Source organism: Melanostigma gelatinosum, assembly GCF_949748355.1.
Source record: "Melanostigma gelatinosum genome assembly, chromosome: 7".
In the NCBI taxonomy this organism is placed as follows: Eukaryota; Metazoa; Chordata; class Actinopteri; order Perciformes; family Zoarcidae; genus Melanostigma; species Melanostigma gelatinosum.
This window is the reverse complement of record NC_136640.1, coordinates 16297507-16311143: the sequence shown is the minus strand read 5'-3', so window position 1 is coordinate 16311143 and position 13637 is coordinate 16297507. Positions and strand designations below refer to the sequence as shown.

The 13637-nt window shown below is 42.0% G+C and overlaps 1 protein-coding gene across 1 annotated transcript; it reads right to left on the bottom strand.

The window, feature by feature from the left end:
- Positions 1–1955: 1955 nt before the first annotated feature.
- slc13a5b (solute carrier family 13 member 5b) lies at positions 1956–12070 on the bottom strand. Its single transcript, XM_079271308.1, has 12 exons — positions 11966–12070; positions 9585–9713; positions 9359–9495; positions 8870–9090; positions 8591–8771; positions 8372–8494; positions 8024–8236; positions 7795–7901; positions 7559–7680; positions 5936–6097; positions 4877–5014; positions 1956–3640 (listed from the first exon to the last, which is right to left on the bottom strand). Exons 1-12 carry the CDS (start codon positions 12062–12064, stop codon positions 3515–3517), a joined length of 1758 nt encoding a protein of 585 aa, XP_079127434.1. The 5' UTR covers positions 12065–12070; the 3' UTR covers positions 1956–3514.
- Positions 12071–13637: the final 1567 nt, after the last annotated feature.

Below are 13637 nucleotides of genomic sequence, written 5' to 3'. Positions count from 1 at the left end.
CCAAATCATACACACTGCACCTTTAAAGCTACTATGAGTTGCTTCTGAGCACCAAAGTCCCTTTCGGAAACCTTAGATAAATGGCCTGCCTGCCCCACTTTGTCCTGGTTGTGGTTCTCCTGGGCCTCCCTTCCCTCCAGCGGGCCCAGCTAGGTGTTTGCTACAATATCTTTACACAGCAAATAGCAGTTGTTTGCTGTTATATTAATGCTCTGAATATCAAATTTAGCACCTTTAAAGTTACTTCAAGGAACTTTTAACTGGTTGTGAAAGAGTTTCAATTTAGCACTGATGCCTCTATATGACCTAATATAAATGTTTTTTTTGGGGTTACCAGAGGTCTTGTGTATGTGCAGGAAACCCCAGCAAAGAGAACAACTTGCAGGTTAAATTTCCTTACTGAAGCCTTGCATGTATATATAGCCAATAATGGAGGCTATGATACGTGAGGATGTGTTTCAAAAGGATAATGAGTGGGTGGCTGAGAGGCAGCAAAGGGAGAGAAAGGCACTGTAATTACATCAGCTTTTTTCCCCATTGGGACCCGAGATCATAGTGATCTGAACTTCTCTGTGCACCCGACCGCTTCTTAACCACTTTCAAACCGTCGAACATTTTAATCATCCAACAGAACTGAGGTTTAAAACGTTGTTGTGATCCTTTCATCTATTTCCCCCCTGCTACCTTTGCTGCAGTACAACATGTTTTCCTCTGCCGCACGATGCCACCAACATGGTTTGCTGTTATATAATGTATGTAGAGTCATTTATGCTCTTTTGTCTTGCTGTAAAACACAGTTCTCATCATGGGGATAGTGGTAGGGTTGTAATTAAGTGCTTTGCGGTATTGAAATGGAGACATGTGAAATGTCTTCTTTGAGCTCATAATGTTTATGACGCTGGACAATATCACCGCCTTGACCCTTGGCTCACGCAACGTCTCGGCAAGAGGAGAATGACACAGAGCTCTTGCCTACATATATTAGGTGTGGCCTTTCAGTGCAGGATTACTGTGCAAAGCACTGTGTTTACAGGATTATATCAGCTTTATGCACGAGACAAGAGGTCACCAAGCGAGAGGCGGAGGAACACGGCGAATAGGCGGGCGTAGTTGAGAAAGAGACGACTGGTGATGAAAGTGGAATCATTTTGTTTTGGAAGACTCTGAGGGATGACAATGCTGTTTTTACAGCAGTTTTATTTCCACCTGCTTTATTAAAGCCTCTTAGTTGCTTAATAAAAGCCCATACTCGGCCATTAGTGGAAACTGTTAAGATCTTGCTGTGACATCAGTCGCTTAAATTTTAAACCAAGTGTTTCTGTAGAGTTTAGAAATATTGTGTGCATGAACAACTGACTAAATAAAGCTCTCGCGTAAGTTCAGTAAGGAAGACTATACTCTTGCATGCCCTTAGCCCGTGGTTTATTTTTCATACATCTGCCAATCACTCCTCACGCATGCTCACTCATGGGCTGTTGATCATGATATCAGCTGTCTAGATCAGCTGGTCTCTTCTATCCAATAGCACATCGTTGGCCTGTCATCTTGCTGCTGACTCTCTTGAATATGATTGTCTCTCTACCTTCAGTACTTCATGCTGTTGTTACGCAGCCCTCCACCTCCCCATCTCCGCCCAGTCTTCGCAGTTTCATCCGCTTCATCAACTCATCATTCTATCAGCCTCATCAGCCACCATCACCACCAGTGTCTGGACTCCACGGAGGGACTTCTCTTGCTTTCCCTCGATTACAAATCTCCCTGTAGAGTCCAAGCGCCAAAGACTGAAGACTTTATCAACACATATCGTCTGTTTATAATAAACTATTGTCTTTTCTTCATCTGACTTGTCTCTCCTGATTGAAATACCTTTCTATATGGAAAAGGAATGAGGTTTTTGTAAGTGTTAGCAAAGCACCGTGTGTGGAGGCATTGCAAGAAAGACACATTAAAACTCACGATATCAAAACTTGTCTTTTATTTTTAGAGTTCGTCACAGACCAATGAAGTACTTCATTCCATTGGCTACGTCGGCAGAGAATATACTGTATTATTAATTTCCCTGTTACAAAAGTCTTGAAATTGAAGAGAAAAAAGATGAAATATCATCTTTATTGCAATTCAGTCAGAATTCATTATTGCAGTGGAGACATTTCACAATGTCGTCACAAGGCACATAGGTTTCTTGCGTTGTAGTGATGATACACTACATCCTGATACAGCCTGTAGATCAGCATAGGGGGGATTATTGTCAAGTTTCTGACATACTGTTCATATTCGCCCATTATCTATAAATACCAAAATGTCAAAACTAACCGACAGCGTTCGTTACCTCAAATCTACTTAGAAAGATGTGCCTGCAAACCACTCAGTTCTTGGTCGCAGTAAGGGAAGAAGTATTTAGATTTTATTTTTACTGAGTAAACTATTACTAGTAAAAGTAGCTACACCATAATGTAAAAACAGTGTTGAATTCAACATTTTACATCACTGAAAGTACTGATTTTTGACACAAATATGTGTCAAATAGTAAGAGTGCTGATTAGGCAGCTGAATTGCCCTTGTCAGTGTTCTATTAATGCTATTGGATTATACTAATGTATAAATAATATTGCGTCTGGCTGAGATGGGGCTATTTCATATCTAGTTTAATCTATGATAATAATTCATATTACATTGATATGAAAAGTTACAAAAAACTACAGCTGTCAGATAAATGTACGAGAGTAAAAAAGGAAAATATTAAAAGCAGAAGCAGCACAAAATGTAAATCCTTAAATAAAGTACAAGTACCTCAAAAATGTAGTTAAGTGCGGTACTTGAGTAAATGTGCAAAGGTACCTTGTTATATTTTACCATTCAGATGCTATTTAGATGTCGCTACATGTGAATATGTAAAACATTTCGTTTATAATCTCCACCACTGATGTCGGGGAAACAAATATTATTATTATTATTTTTCAGTGGGTTTTATTTTCCATCTTATGTCTTATGCTTATTATACCTCTTCTATTTTATCTTTTTTCAATTTATTACATCTTATATAATGTGATTGTTTTGCACTTTGCCTCGATGCTTTTAATGGTTAATGAAGCGCTTTGAATTGCCTTATTGCTGAAATGTGCTAATAAACTTGTCTTGCCTCATGAATAGCCTTTCCTAAGCTGCTTAAGAGGATTATAAAATCTCAGTATAAATACTGACAGTATGATTAATGTGATGCTGTTTTATGAGTGTAGCTGTCACTTAATTATGATACGAAAAGTTTTTTAATTCATTCCTCAACCACTCTTCTTTCTTTCCCAATCATATTCATCACCACTTTCTTTCACAAGAACGACTCAGGTGTCAATGAAAACAAGTCTTGAGGGCCTTGTAGTCTGACAGCAATCGGACGCCGGCGGTCCACCGTGTGGTCCTGTGCTGTCGCTCTGACCAGAGGTCTTTGTCTGGCACCTGTGGATAGGGAGGGCAGGGTGTGCGTGGATCCTCTGCTGTGCTGTGGGCAGTACCAGGCTCACACCCCGGTGACGTTGGCCCAGGCAGGGAAGGAGTCCAGGTCAAACATGGCCTTGCCCCAGCTGTTGATGGCCAGCGTGATACAAAGGATGCCAATGATGTTCATGACTATCCCTGTCCTGGCCTGATGGAGAAGAAGAGCACGTAGGGATATTAAAACAATTGTTGGACATTTTGAGAAATAGGCTTGTTCACTTTCTTGCTGAGAGTTAGATGAAAATGATACCATTCTTGTGTCATTCTGTTCAATAGGAAGCTATACAGCCAGAAGCTGGTCAGCTTTGTTTACCACAAAGACCGGAAGTAAGGGGAGACAGCTCGACAGAATTCACCTCAGAGCACCTCAAAACTGCACTACTCAACACTAGGGGTGTAACGGTTCACAAAATCCACGGTTGGGTTGGGTACGATACAGTGGAGCCACGGTTCGGTACGTTTCGGTACAGTAGAAAACTATAAATGCCAGAGAAATGTACTTTATTTTAAAATATATTTATTCATTACAACTAACATCATAAAGTTATTCTTTGACTTTGAACAATGATGGAACTATACCTGAGTGACCCGTCTTCTGGGGTGTCTTCTTAGCAAAACATAAGCATGAAAAACAAAACCTGCTCCTTAATGTTATGTAGTGTTGTTACTTATATCTTGCAAAAGAGATTTTTAATCTCAATGGGACTACCTGGTTAAATAAAAAAAACACATTGTCCGGTTCGTCATGCGTACCGAACGGTTCAATACGAATACGCGTATTGGTACACCCCTACTCAACACGCTTTATCTCGTCAAACATCAAAAAACTAAATGTGAAAATGCCAAGTCGTGGTCTTTTATCAAGGGGTCATGTGCCAGACGATGTTTTATTCTTACAATGGCAAGTGAAGTAAGCTAAACTAACCTGCTGCGTCTTCATATTTACCATGAAGAAATAACGGTGTGTTTACTGACATGAAGATCATTTCAGCTTGAGCAAAGAAATGTACCCATCCGGGGACTTATGATGAGTATTCTTTACAAACATACAGAGATGGGAGGAAAAAGGGGAGAGAGACCACATAGAAATGGCCGACACATTGGGAGTCTCTGGTGAGTTCTCAGATCAGTTAGAGCATGAGCTGCCATACGAACACACACGCACAGCAACGTAGACTGAGCTAACGGTTCAGCCGTCAACATTTTGACACCTTAAGAATGCTATTGATTTTGTCATCTGACTTTTGGCAAGAAAACAAATCACTATTTCAACAAAATTAAGAGTTATTCCTTCTTACAGTGTAACAGTGGCCCCAAACTGACAACTTTGCATGTTCAACATCTCATTTACTGAACAAACAAAACAAACTGCTGCCATACTCACCATGTCAGAAACCTTGAGGTATCCGTAGGAGAAGACTATGGCGTTCGGAGGCGTAGCAACAGGCAGCATGAAGGCAAAAGAGGCGCTCAGAGTACAAGGCACCATGACGTACAGTGGATTGATTCCAATGGACTGAGACTGCAATAATCACACAGAAAGCTTCAACAGTCAAAGGCAGGGATGAAAAGAGCCTTCATCACGAAACCCTACACTCCTCCATCTGGCTATTTTTCTGCAACCGTAATCACTGACTCATAAGTCAGAGGGAAATGTTTGCAATTCTTTGCGCAGCGAGAACTCTCATTAGGTGGGTGTAATTAGGATGTAATTCCTGCAAGCGCCGACCTGAGTCATGATATCTCGAATAGAAACGCTCTACGCGTGCAAGTGCAAGTTGTAGTTAGTCTTCTGTGATCAGGTCACCACGATGACAGTGTTTTGTCTTGTCTGATGGTTTTTTGTTTGAATCAAATAATAAATATTCACGCCATGATTGCCATAATGTGTCAATCTCCTCACTTTCAGCTGATCACATGTTTTTTTCTTTCTACCTGTGGTTTCACACGAGGGTTGGACACCCCCGTGCACTCTAATGGGCTTCGCCCTCAAAAAAATATCCATCTGAATACCCCTGCTTGGCACTGGCTTTCGCTAGCTTTCGCAACCCAGCCTTGGCGTTCTCTAGAGTGCTGGACTAGCGGGCACAGTGATGCCATTCTTCAGCAGCAGCGGGGGGGGGGTGGGCTGTATTACAAGGCACTGGGCTGCATTGGTGTGTTTGGCAGGGTATTAACGAGAGGAGGGGCCTGGGGAAGGGGACCAAACACATTAAGCCTGAATGGCCAACTAGATGGGGGACCAAACAAGGAAAAATAGGCCGGCTCCCACTGGGAGTAGTTTCAATGCTGGACTCCAATTGGGGAAATCGGTTCAAAAGAAATTACACTCTAGCACTCCACCTTGCTGAACCACTGCCGCTAAACATAATTGTCTGTCTCCTGCAGTCTGAGATCACGCCTCTGCTTCTTAACACATTTCATTTTCTCCCTGAGAACTTACCATTGAGGCTAAGACAGGTAGGAAGAGCGTTGCAGTGGCCACATTACTGGTGCACTCTGTGAAGGTAGCAATCAGCAGGCATAAGATGACAGCAATTGCCCAGGGAGGGATGCTTTGCAGGGGAGTCATTTGATCCCCCAACCACTTTGAGAGTCCTGATTCCTAAAGAGAGAAAGATATAAAAATTAAACATCTTTTCTGGAAGTGAAAATAGTTTGATGTGTACATCTGAGTCAACATTTGCTCATGTACTGTGATTCAACTCAAATTCAGCTTTGTGCAGCATATACAGCAGGGGTCACTAATAGGCGGTTCCGGACACAAATGCCGTTGTGTGCAGTGACATTTGCACACACACAAGAGAGAGACCCAACAGTCGGAGAAGTACGTGAGTCCAAGAAGTTATTTCACATGTGTTCTCTAAGAAGAGAAATGTGGACCAGAGAGACCAGAAAGACCAGAGAGACCAGAGTCTTTAACCAAGAATAGACAGACTCATATATCTTCATTCTTCCTACAGACAGTTCAAAACAGTTCAATGTCTCATATGTTCAGAGACAGCATGGGAAGCGTCACTGGAAGACAAAACACAACTCTTTTGAGCAAACGTACCCACTCAAATCCAAAATGAAGGTACAAAAAATAATAGATCTAAGAGCCCAAAATGATCAGAATCCGAATGCATTAATTCGCTGCCCAACAATAATGTTAACAGAGAGGAATAGAGCTGAAACAAGTGGTTTATTAACCACAGATGAAGTCCCTGCACACAAATTTCTCTTTTTAGAAGATGAAAATAATATGGATATCGTGGCTTTTTTGATTGACCACTTCACACCTGAATGAACTGAATTTAAAGCTGCAGGGTAAAGACAATTCAGTTAAATTCATTTTTCTAGAATGAAGTACTTTATTTTAAGAGTCACATTTTTCAAAAGCTTACTGATATGGATTTTATTTTTTAATTCAGCCTTGAATTGACATAAGAGAACATTTACATGTTATTGGAGTATATATCATTTATAATGAATCCAGTTCAATCTGAAATCTGACAATAAATATTGTTTGTATTATTCAGTTGAACTTTCTTTATTTGATTTGACAGTCAGATGTTGACGACATACAGACGTTAATACAACTGTTGGCTACTTCAATATACATGGGACTAAATCATAGAGCAAGTCATGATATTATTTGGTGTTCCGGACCGTTGGATGAGGAAATTCTCTCTAACTGGACCTCGCTGAACTTTAATTGAATGCCCCTGATACACAGCATCCTTTGAAATGTTAGTCAGGGGTATTTCCAGCATAAGTATGCAAAATAAATACAACTAAAGCAACACATTCCAGGGGAAACATTTGATCTAGCAGGAGTAGGACATTTTCAGCTTGCATAGCTGCAACCTAAAACAGCAGTAGAAGAGTACACCGTAGATAACTAGGCTGATTTGGATGCAAATTAAAATTAGATCCAGTGTGAGAATGGCGCACTTTGCCACCAACAATAAAAAAACACTATTCAGAGAGGGTTTTACATAATGTAAATACACTGAATAACAATAACAAAAGGGGTTTGATCTCATGAAAATCTTTTACAACTTCAAACACAGCCGACACTTACTTCACTGCCCTTGGCCAGAGCAAAACCTCCGCCAAGAAGAAGCACAATGCCCCATGGTAACTTCTTTTGGGCAACTTTCCAGGTGAGCAGAGGTGGAGTTGGGCCAACAGGTTGATGGGATGCTACAGATCCAATAAATCCAATGTCAGTTTTGAATCATTGTCTCTCCAGCTTTCAAGACTTGGACATAGCTGTATGATACGTAATATATATATACTTCCAGAATGATGGCTCACCTGTGTCAAAACTGTCAGTCCTCCACGAACAGAAGCGTGGGGGTCTAGACGGCAGAACAAAGAGAAGGACGGCAATGAAGATTGCCACTGTGGCATCTGTCACATACCTGAGAAGTGGAGCGTTGAGGGAATGAACAAACTTAGAAAGTGTCTTGAAAGCAAATAATACAAAAGACCTAAACTAGATTAATGTATGAGTGAAACATGAGGTTTATTATTGTGTACAAACTCTGCTTTGGAGTTGAAGATATGTGTCGCCCAGCCGTCGACGAAGCCTGGGTCCCTTGAGAACCACAGCACCACCAGCAGAACGAAGACACCCAGGACACTGATCTCTCCGAAGGACATGGGCCCCAGCCGGCGATGCTCCTCACGGATCACATTATAGGCAGCAATCTCCTTCTCTGTCTTCACAGCCCCACAGCCCCACGTCTTCTTAAAGCTAGAGGGATCACACGGGAAAGAAAGCCTTTGTGTCACCTTCACACTAAATCACACTCCTGGTGCGGTAAAAGTTTCTTGATGTGATTTCAAGTCGATGTCACCGCAATTAAGCTTTAACCGTCACCAAACTCACTTGAATCCCATGAAGACAAACTGCAGCCAAAGCCAGGCCAGTGTGAGCATGAGGATCATGTTAGGGAAGGCAAAGCCGAACCAGGAGGCAAAGTTAATCACGTCCCCATTTTCAGGAAAGAGTCTAAGGAAAACAAGAAAGGATTTAATGAATTAAAACATTTTATAGAACAGGGTTGAAACTAATATGACTTAACAAAGCTTTGAGGAAAACACTCACTGGTTCATCTGGCCCATGAGCACCAGATTGGGACCGGTTCCTGTCAGCGTGGCGGTGCCTCCGATGCTGGCAGCGTAACAAACGCACAGGGTCATCCCTTTGCACATTTTCTTCTGTTCTGCTGCCTCTTTTTGCATGGTAGCCTCCGCCGCCACATCCAAGAAAGCCACCACCACAGGGGCTTCAAACAAAGAGCAAGTTATGAAAAGAGCTACAAACAAGTTTTACAAGCAGTGAAAGCGTATCAGAACACCGCACGTGAAGACGACCATGGCTCACCTTGGCCCTCACTCTGTCTCGCTGTCTGTGGAGGCTGTTTACTGTCCGTCTCCGATGTCTGGACCTGCTCCTCTGAGCTGAGGATCTGAGGTATCTCCGCCTCGCTGTTGTTGAGCTGCATGAGCACTGCTTGGACAATAGGCACCATCATGGCTGTGGTGGCTGTGTTACTGATCCACATGGACAAGAAGGCTGTCACACCCATGAAACCCAACATCAAACTGTCAAGAAGATGAAAAATAAAAATAAGAAAAACAGTAACACCGTTAGTGGCCTTGGATGGGAAGAGGTCGCCCAGAGTGTATTACAACAATCAAAAATAAAAAGAGAGAGAAAAAGATTTTTATGATGCCAATAAACAACTTGAAGATAGTTTCTTTATCTTGGTGTTTTGATATCACAGTTGATTAGATATGATTCGGAAATGTTCTTGAAGGTGAGAAGCCAAAGAGAGAATCTGCTGTGTGGGCGAGCATCTGAGCCACTCACAGCGCTGGTCGCACGCCAACGAGGAGCAGCACCCTCAAGGCGATGCGCTTGTGCAGGTTCCAGTGCTCCACGGCTACTGCGACCAACAGTCCCCCCACAAACAACAGGTTGGTGTCCTTCAGGTACTGCATACACACCTGGGTCACACAGAGTGAGATGTGTGTGAACAGAAATCCATCCCCGACGGAGTCAATTCAACACACTGCTGCAGTTTGTTTTCACTTACATCTTTGGATTGCATGATGCCAAACGCGGGGAAAAGGATGGCCGGGAGCAGAGCAGTTATGGCCAGCGGTAGGACTTCTGTGCACCAGTACACCGCCATCAGGACGATCACATAGGCGCATTCTGCCTCCTGCACAAAGATACATACTGGTAAAATGCACAAACACAAAGACTTGTAAAGTCAAAGACAACTTCTGTCATCAGTGAGTGTTCCATCATTTTTAATGGCACATTATTATATTTCAAAGGTTAAAGATAAGTGTGCTTTTAGTTCTATTGTTTCTGGTCACCTGCATGTACACTTCTGAGATAAACACCCCTCCAATTATAATTACAAGTCATATTCATATTTTCACGTTTTATTGCTCTGCATTAATAAAACATTGTTCTTCAGCCTTGGTTGCTTTGATACTGTGTTTTCAGTTGTTTGCAACTCTGTCACCCTCCTCTGTGCCATTGTTTCTGGCAGCTTTGTATCGAATGTCTGTCATAACATGCTCGGTCCACAGCCTGTGTGCACGTCTCCGTGTCCAGGGGTTCTTAACCTTTTTTCAAGTACAGTGTCCCGGGGCCCATTCAAATATTAACACTATTAGTTTAACTAATTGATCTCACTCATGGTTTGATTTGTATTCAATAACTATATTGTTACCTGTTCAACTCCACCCCTATTTTGGAGCAAAACCGCGTAAAATGACATACCCAAATTAAAATGGCTGTAGCTTCTGAACCACTCTGACTATATACATCAAAAGTGTCAGAACACCTGTAGGTCATACAGAAACAGAGCAGTGGGCCTTTGGAGTCTGCATAAAATAAAAAATAATCTTTCAGTATAAATAACTGCCTGTGGCTGTATCTGTACATGCAAAGGACAGTATAGGGCTGTAACTACACTATCAGTGAACAACTGCCTCAAATTTTAAGAAGATTGGACAAAGTATGACCATTCTACAGAGTTTCTTCCATGAAGAGATCCAGGCGGAGCTCTAAAAGGACATTTGGAGACCCAAATGGACACATGGTAACCACATGATATTCTGACACACTAAAGGTGTTTCTCCCTTTATATTTTGATTTTATATTATTTTCCTTTTATTTTTAGCCTTTGCAAATTGCAAAAACTATGTACATATGGCCGAAGACATGGTGTGTGAGTAGCGGACTTGCTGTGCTTAATGGCTGCGACCGAGCGCACGATTGAGTATGAGAACAGCTCAGTTACGCAAATATTTTACGTTGGTTGACGGCTTATAGAAGAGGCAAATAAGGTTTGTACTTTAAGTACTAGCGTTTTCTGATGCCACTAGCTCCATGGTAACCTCCGCTAGCACGTTGTCGGGTCTGTAATGTGTCTTTTTCCGTCAAAATGCTGCAAGATCCGACTTGCAGCGGTTATGGCGACTTTGGACAGTGTGTGTGTGGGCTCCTTTTGTGAAAAGTCCATAAGAAATGAAAGAAAATCCATGATTTCTTTGCAAAGATGAGGATTTTGGGCATGCTGGGGATACCAAACACGGCCATGTTTAGTGATGTTTTGAAGGCTTCAGTGCTTCGTTTGATAGCATTCCACACACTGAGCCCTCGGCTCTGCCTCGTTGCCTCCGTTCACAAAGCCGTACTTAAGAAAGTCAGGGTTGTACTTGCACACACATTTAGACTTTTGGGGGGTATGGCACCACTGTCGTCTTCATTTTTTCTTTTTAAAAACGTATCCATAACTTTCGCTACAGGCTAGCGGCTAGCTGAGTGTCTTCTTCTGCTTATTGCAGCTTGTTAAACAACTGACTGACGCATTACCGCCACCAGGTGGTGGGAAGCTGTATCGTAACTGAGCGTCTCATGGACAACAGTAATATCTCTGGTGTCTTCAGTTTTTTGCGGCCCTCTAGGTGGCGCTCGCGGCCCCATGGTTAAGAATCACTGCATAGGCAACGTGGACAGATCGGACTCTGTGTTCCCACGCTGCACATCGACCCTTAATGGTTAACAACACAGAGTTCAAATAACAAGACTTCAGAGCGCTCCAGCATCACGCAACACCGGACAGTTCTCATGCTCGCAAGTGCATCAACAGGTGCAAAAGAGAGAGAACCAGTGCAAATCAGATTCATTCATTTCAACGGCATTTGAAGGCAAGGAAATGTCTCTGTCGCACTGAAGTTTGCGGATTCATTTAGTTCAGCGTGTTAAAACTGCGCGCGCGCAAAGTGAAATGTCTCCCCAATTCACTGAATTAAAGAACTCGGAGAGGACTAGCCGGTGTTTTGACAAATGGTATCCAGCACTGTCATTATTTCACGCCAAAATCACCAGGAGTTGTCGTGTTTATCCACTTTTGATCATTTGGTAAAGTTGCATTTAAATGAGTTAGTTACATACCGATGTCCCGATCACTAAAGGCAGTGGTAGAAAAAGAAACGGGGCTGAGAAGAGGATCAGCTCATTCTTAACAGAGCGGAGATATTTGAAGAATGCCATCCTGAAGGAAAACAGAGAAAATGAGGCTTTCGCACCGTGGATCGCGCTTTTGACTAGCAGACAAGAGGAGGGGGGGGGGGGGGGGGGGAGTCCCACATCACATAAAGAAGAGAGAGAGAGAGAGAGACAGAGAGAGAGAGAGACACAGACGAGCTCTTGCTGATTGATTATTCTCCGAATTAACACAAAGGTTCTTCCAGATCATCAGCAAGCCTCCAAAAATAATTGGAAGCCGTGGCTGTTAAAGAGCCTCTGCAGGGCAGCAATTGAGTTAAACTATTATTCATGTTTTGAGGGAGATGAGATGAATAACTCAGAGCAGAGTAGGCCTACAAGATATGCAAATCCTCGTGTCAGGTGTCTCACAGTTTTCTCCAGAGGCACTAATGCAATAGAGTTCCACATACAGGTGAATCATGTGACCGCATAGGGGGGGAAAAGTCTAAAAAGAAAGTAGTTGGACTAAAAATAGCATCATCAATCGGTTGGTGTCAAGCAGACCACTATAGCTACGGCAGGTGTAAATATTAACTCCATTATGTAACCTAAACACACAAAGCACACGAGTAAAAAGAGAGATAAGCTGACAATGTCTCCTCTTTGCAGCATGTTGTTGCCTGCGAGTCAAGAGCACACACCTTAAAAATGTTTTGCAACCAAGTTGCTGACAAGCCAAATTGCTTGCAGTCTGTGCACTAAATTAAGTAATTACACGTTCTTCTGTGTGTTTCTGCTGACCTGAATACTTTAGCACATCTACCCTTCACCAAAGGAACAAACCCTAAAGCCTTTCACATGCCTGTATCTCCCAGAACACATAAACTATCACGGTGAGTTTGTTCGTTTCAATCAGACTGAAGAACAGGCCACTAAGGGATTGTCACAATAATAATAAATGGGAAATTGTGAGAACATGTCTCAAAATGCACCACTTCCACAAAAATATCAGTTTCAGCAGACTAGATTGACTTTTTTTTGTGCATTAATCAATTAATGAAGCACTTTGTTTGCATATAGTTTTTAAAAAATTCTATAAGAAACCCACAGAGTCTATGGATTTCTAGCCGAATGACTTGAGCGATCAGGCAAATGATGACTTGAGAGATTTGTGTGCATTTGGTATAAGCATGTTCTGCCATCAACGTATTTCCCCCCTCATGATGCCAGAGGAAAGACTGGCTTCCTCAAATGTATTCCAATGAATTACATATAAATTATTTATTTTTCAGCAGTCTTTGTATTTCGACATGATGTGGATAATGTGGATTTCTGTATTGTGTAAGTCACCGGACTATAAATAAAACCCTATCCTGGTTGGTTTTCATTTCTTGGCAAATGATACTCTTGGTTACAATTACTAGCCAGTGGGTCAGATGATTTCTGTTACACAACTGGAAAAAGTACAGAGGAGAACAGGGAATTGGAAAAGGCTTGTGCTTGTTTGCCCAGTGCTGGTGAACTCTGGTAGAATATACATTTTCTTGCAACTTGTGTGATCTTAGATAACCATAAAAAAAAGAAAGATATATAATTTCTTCATAAAAAACTGAGATGCAACAGTGTTGCTGTATTA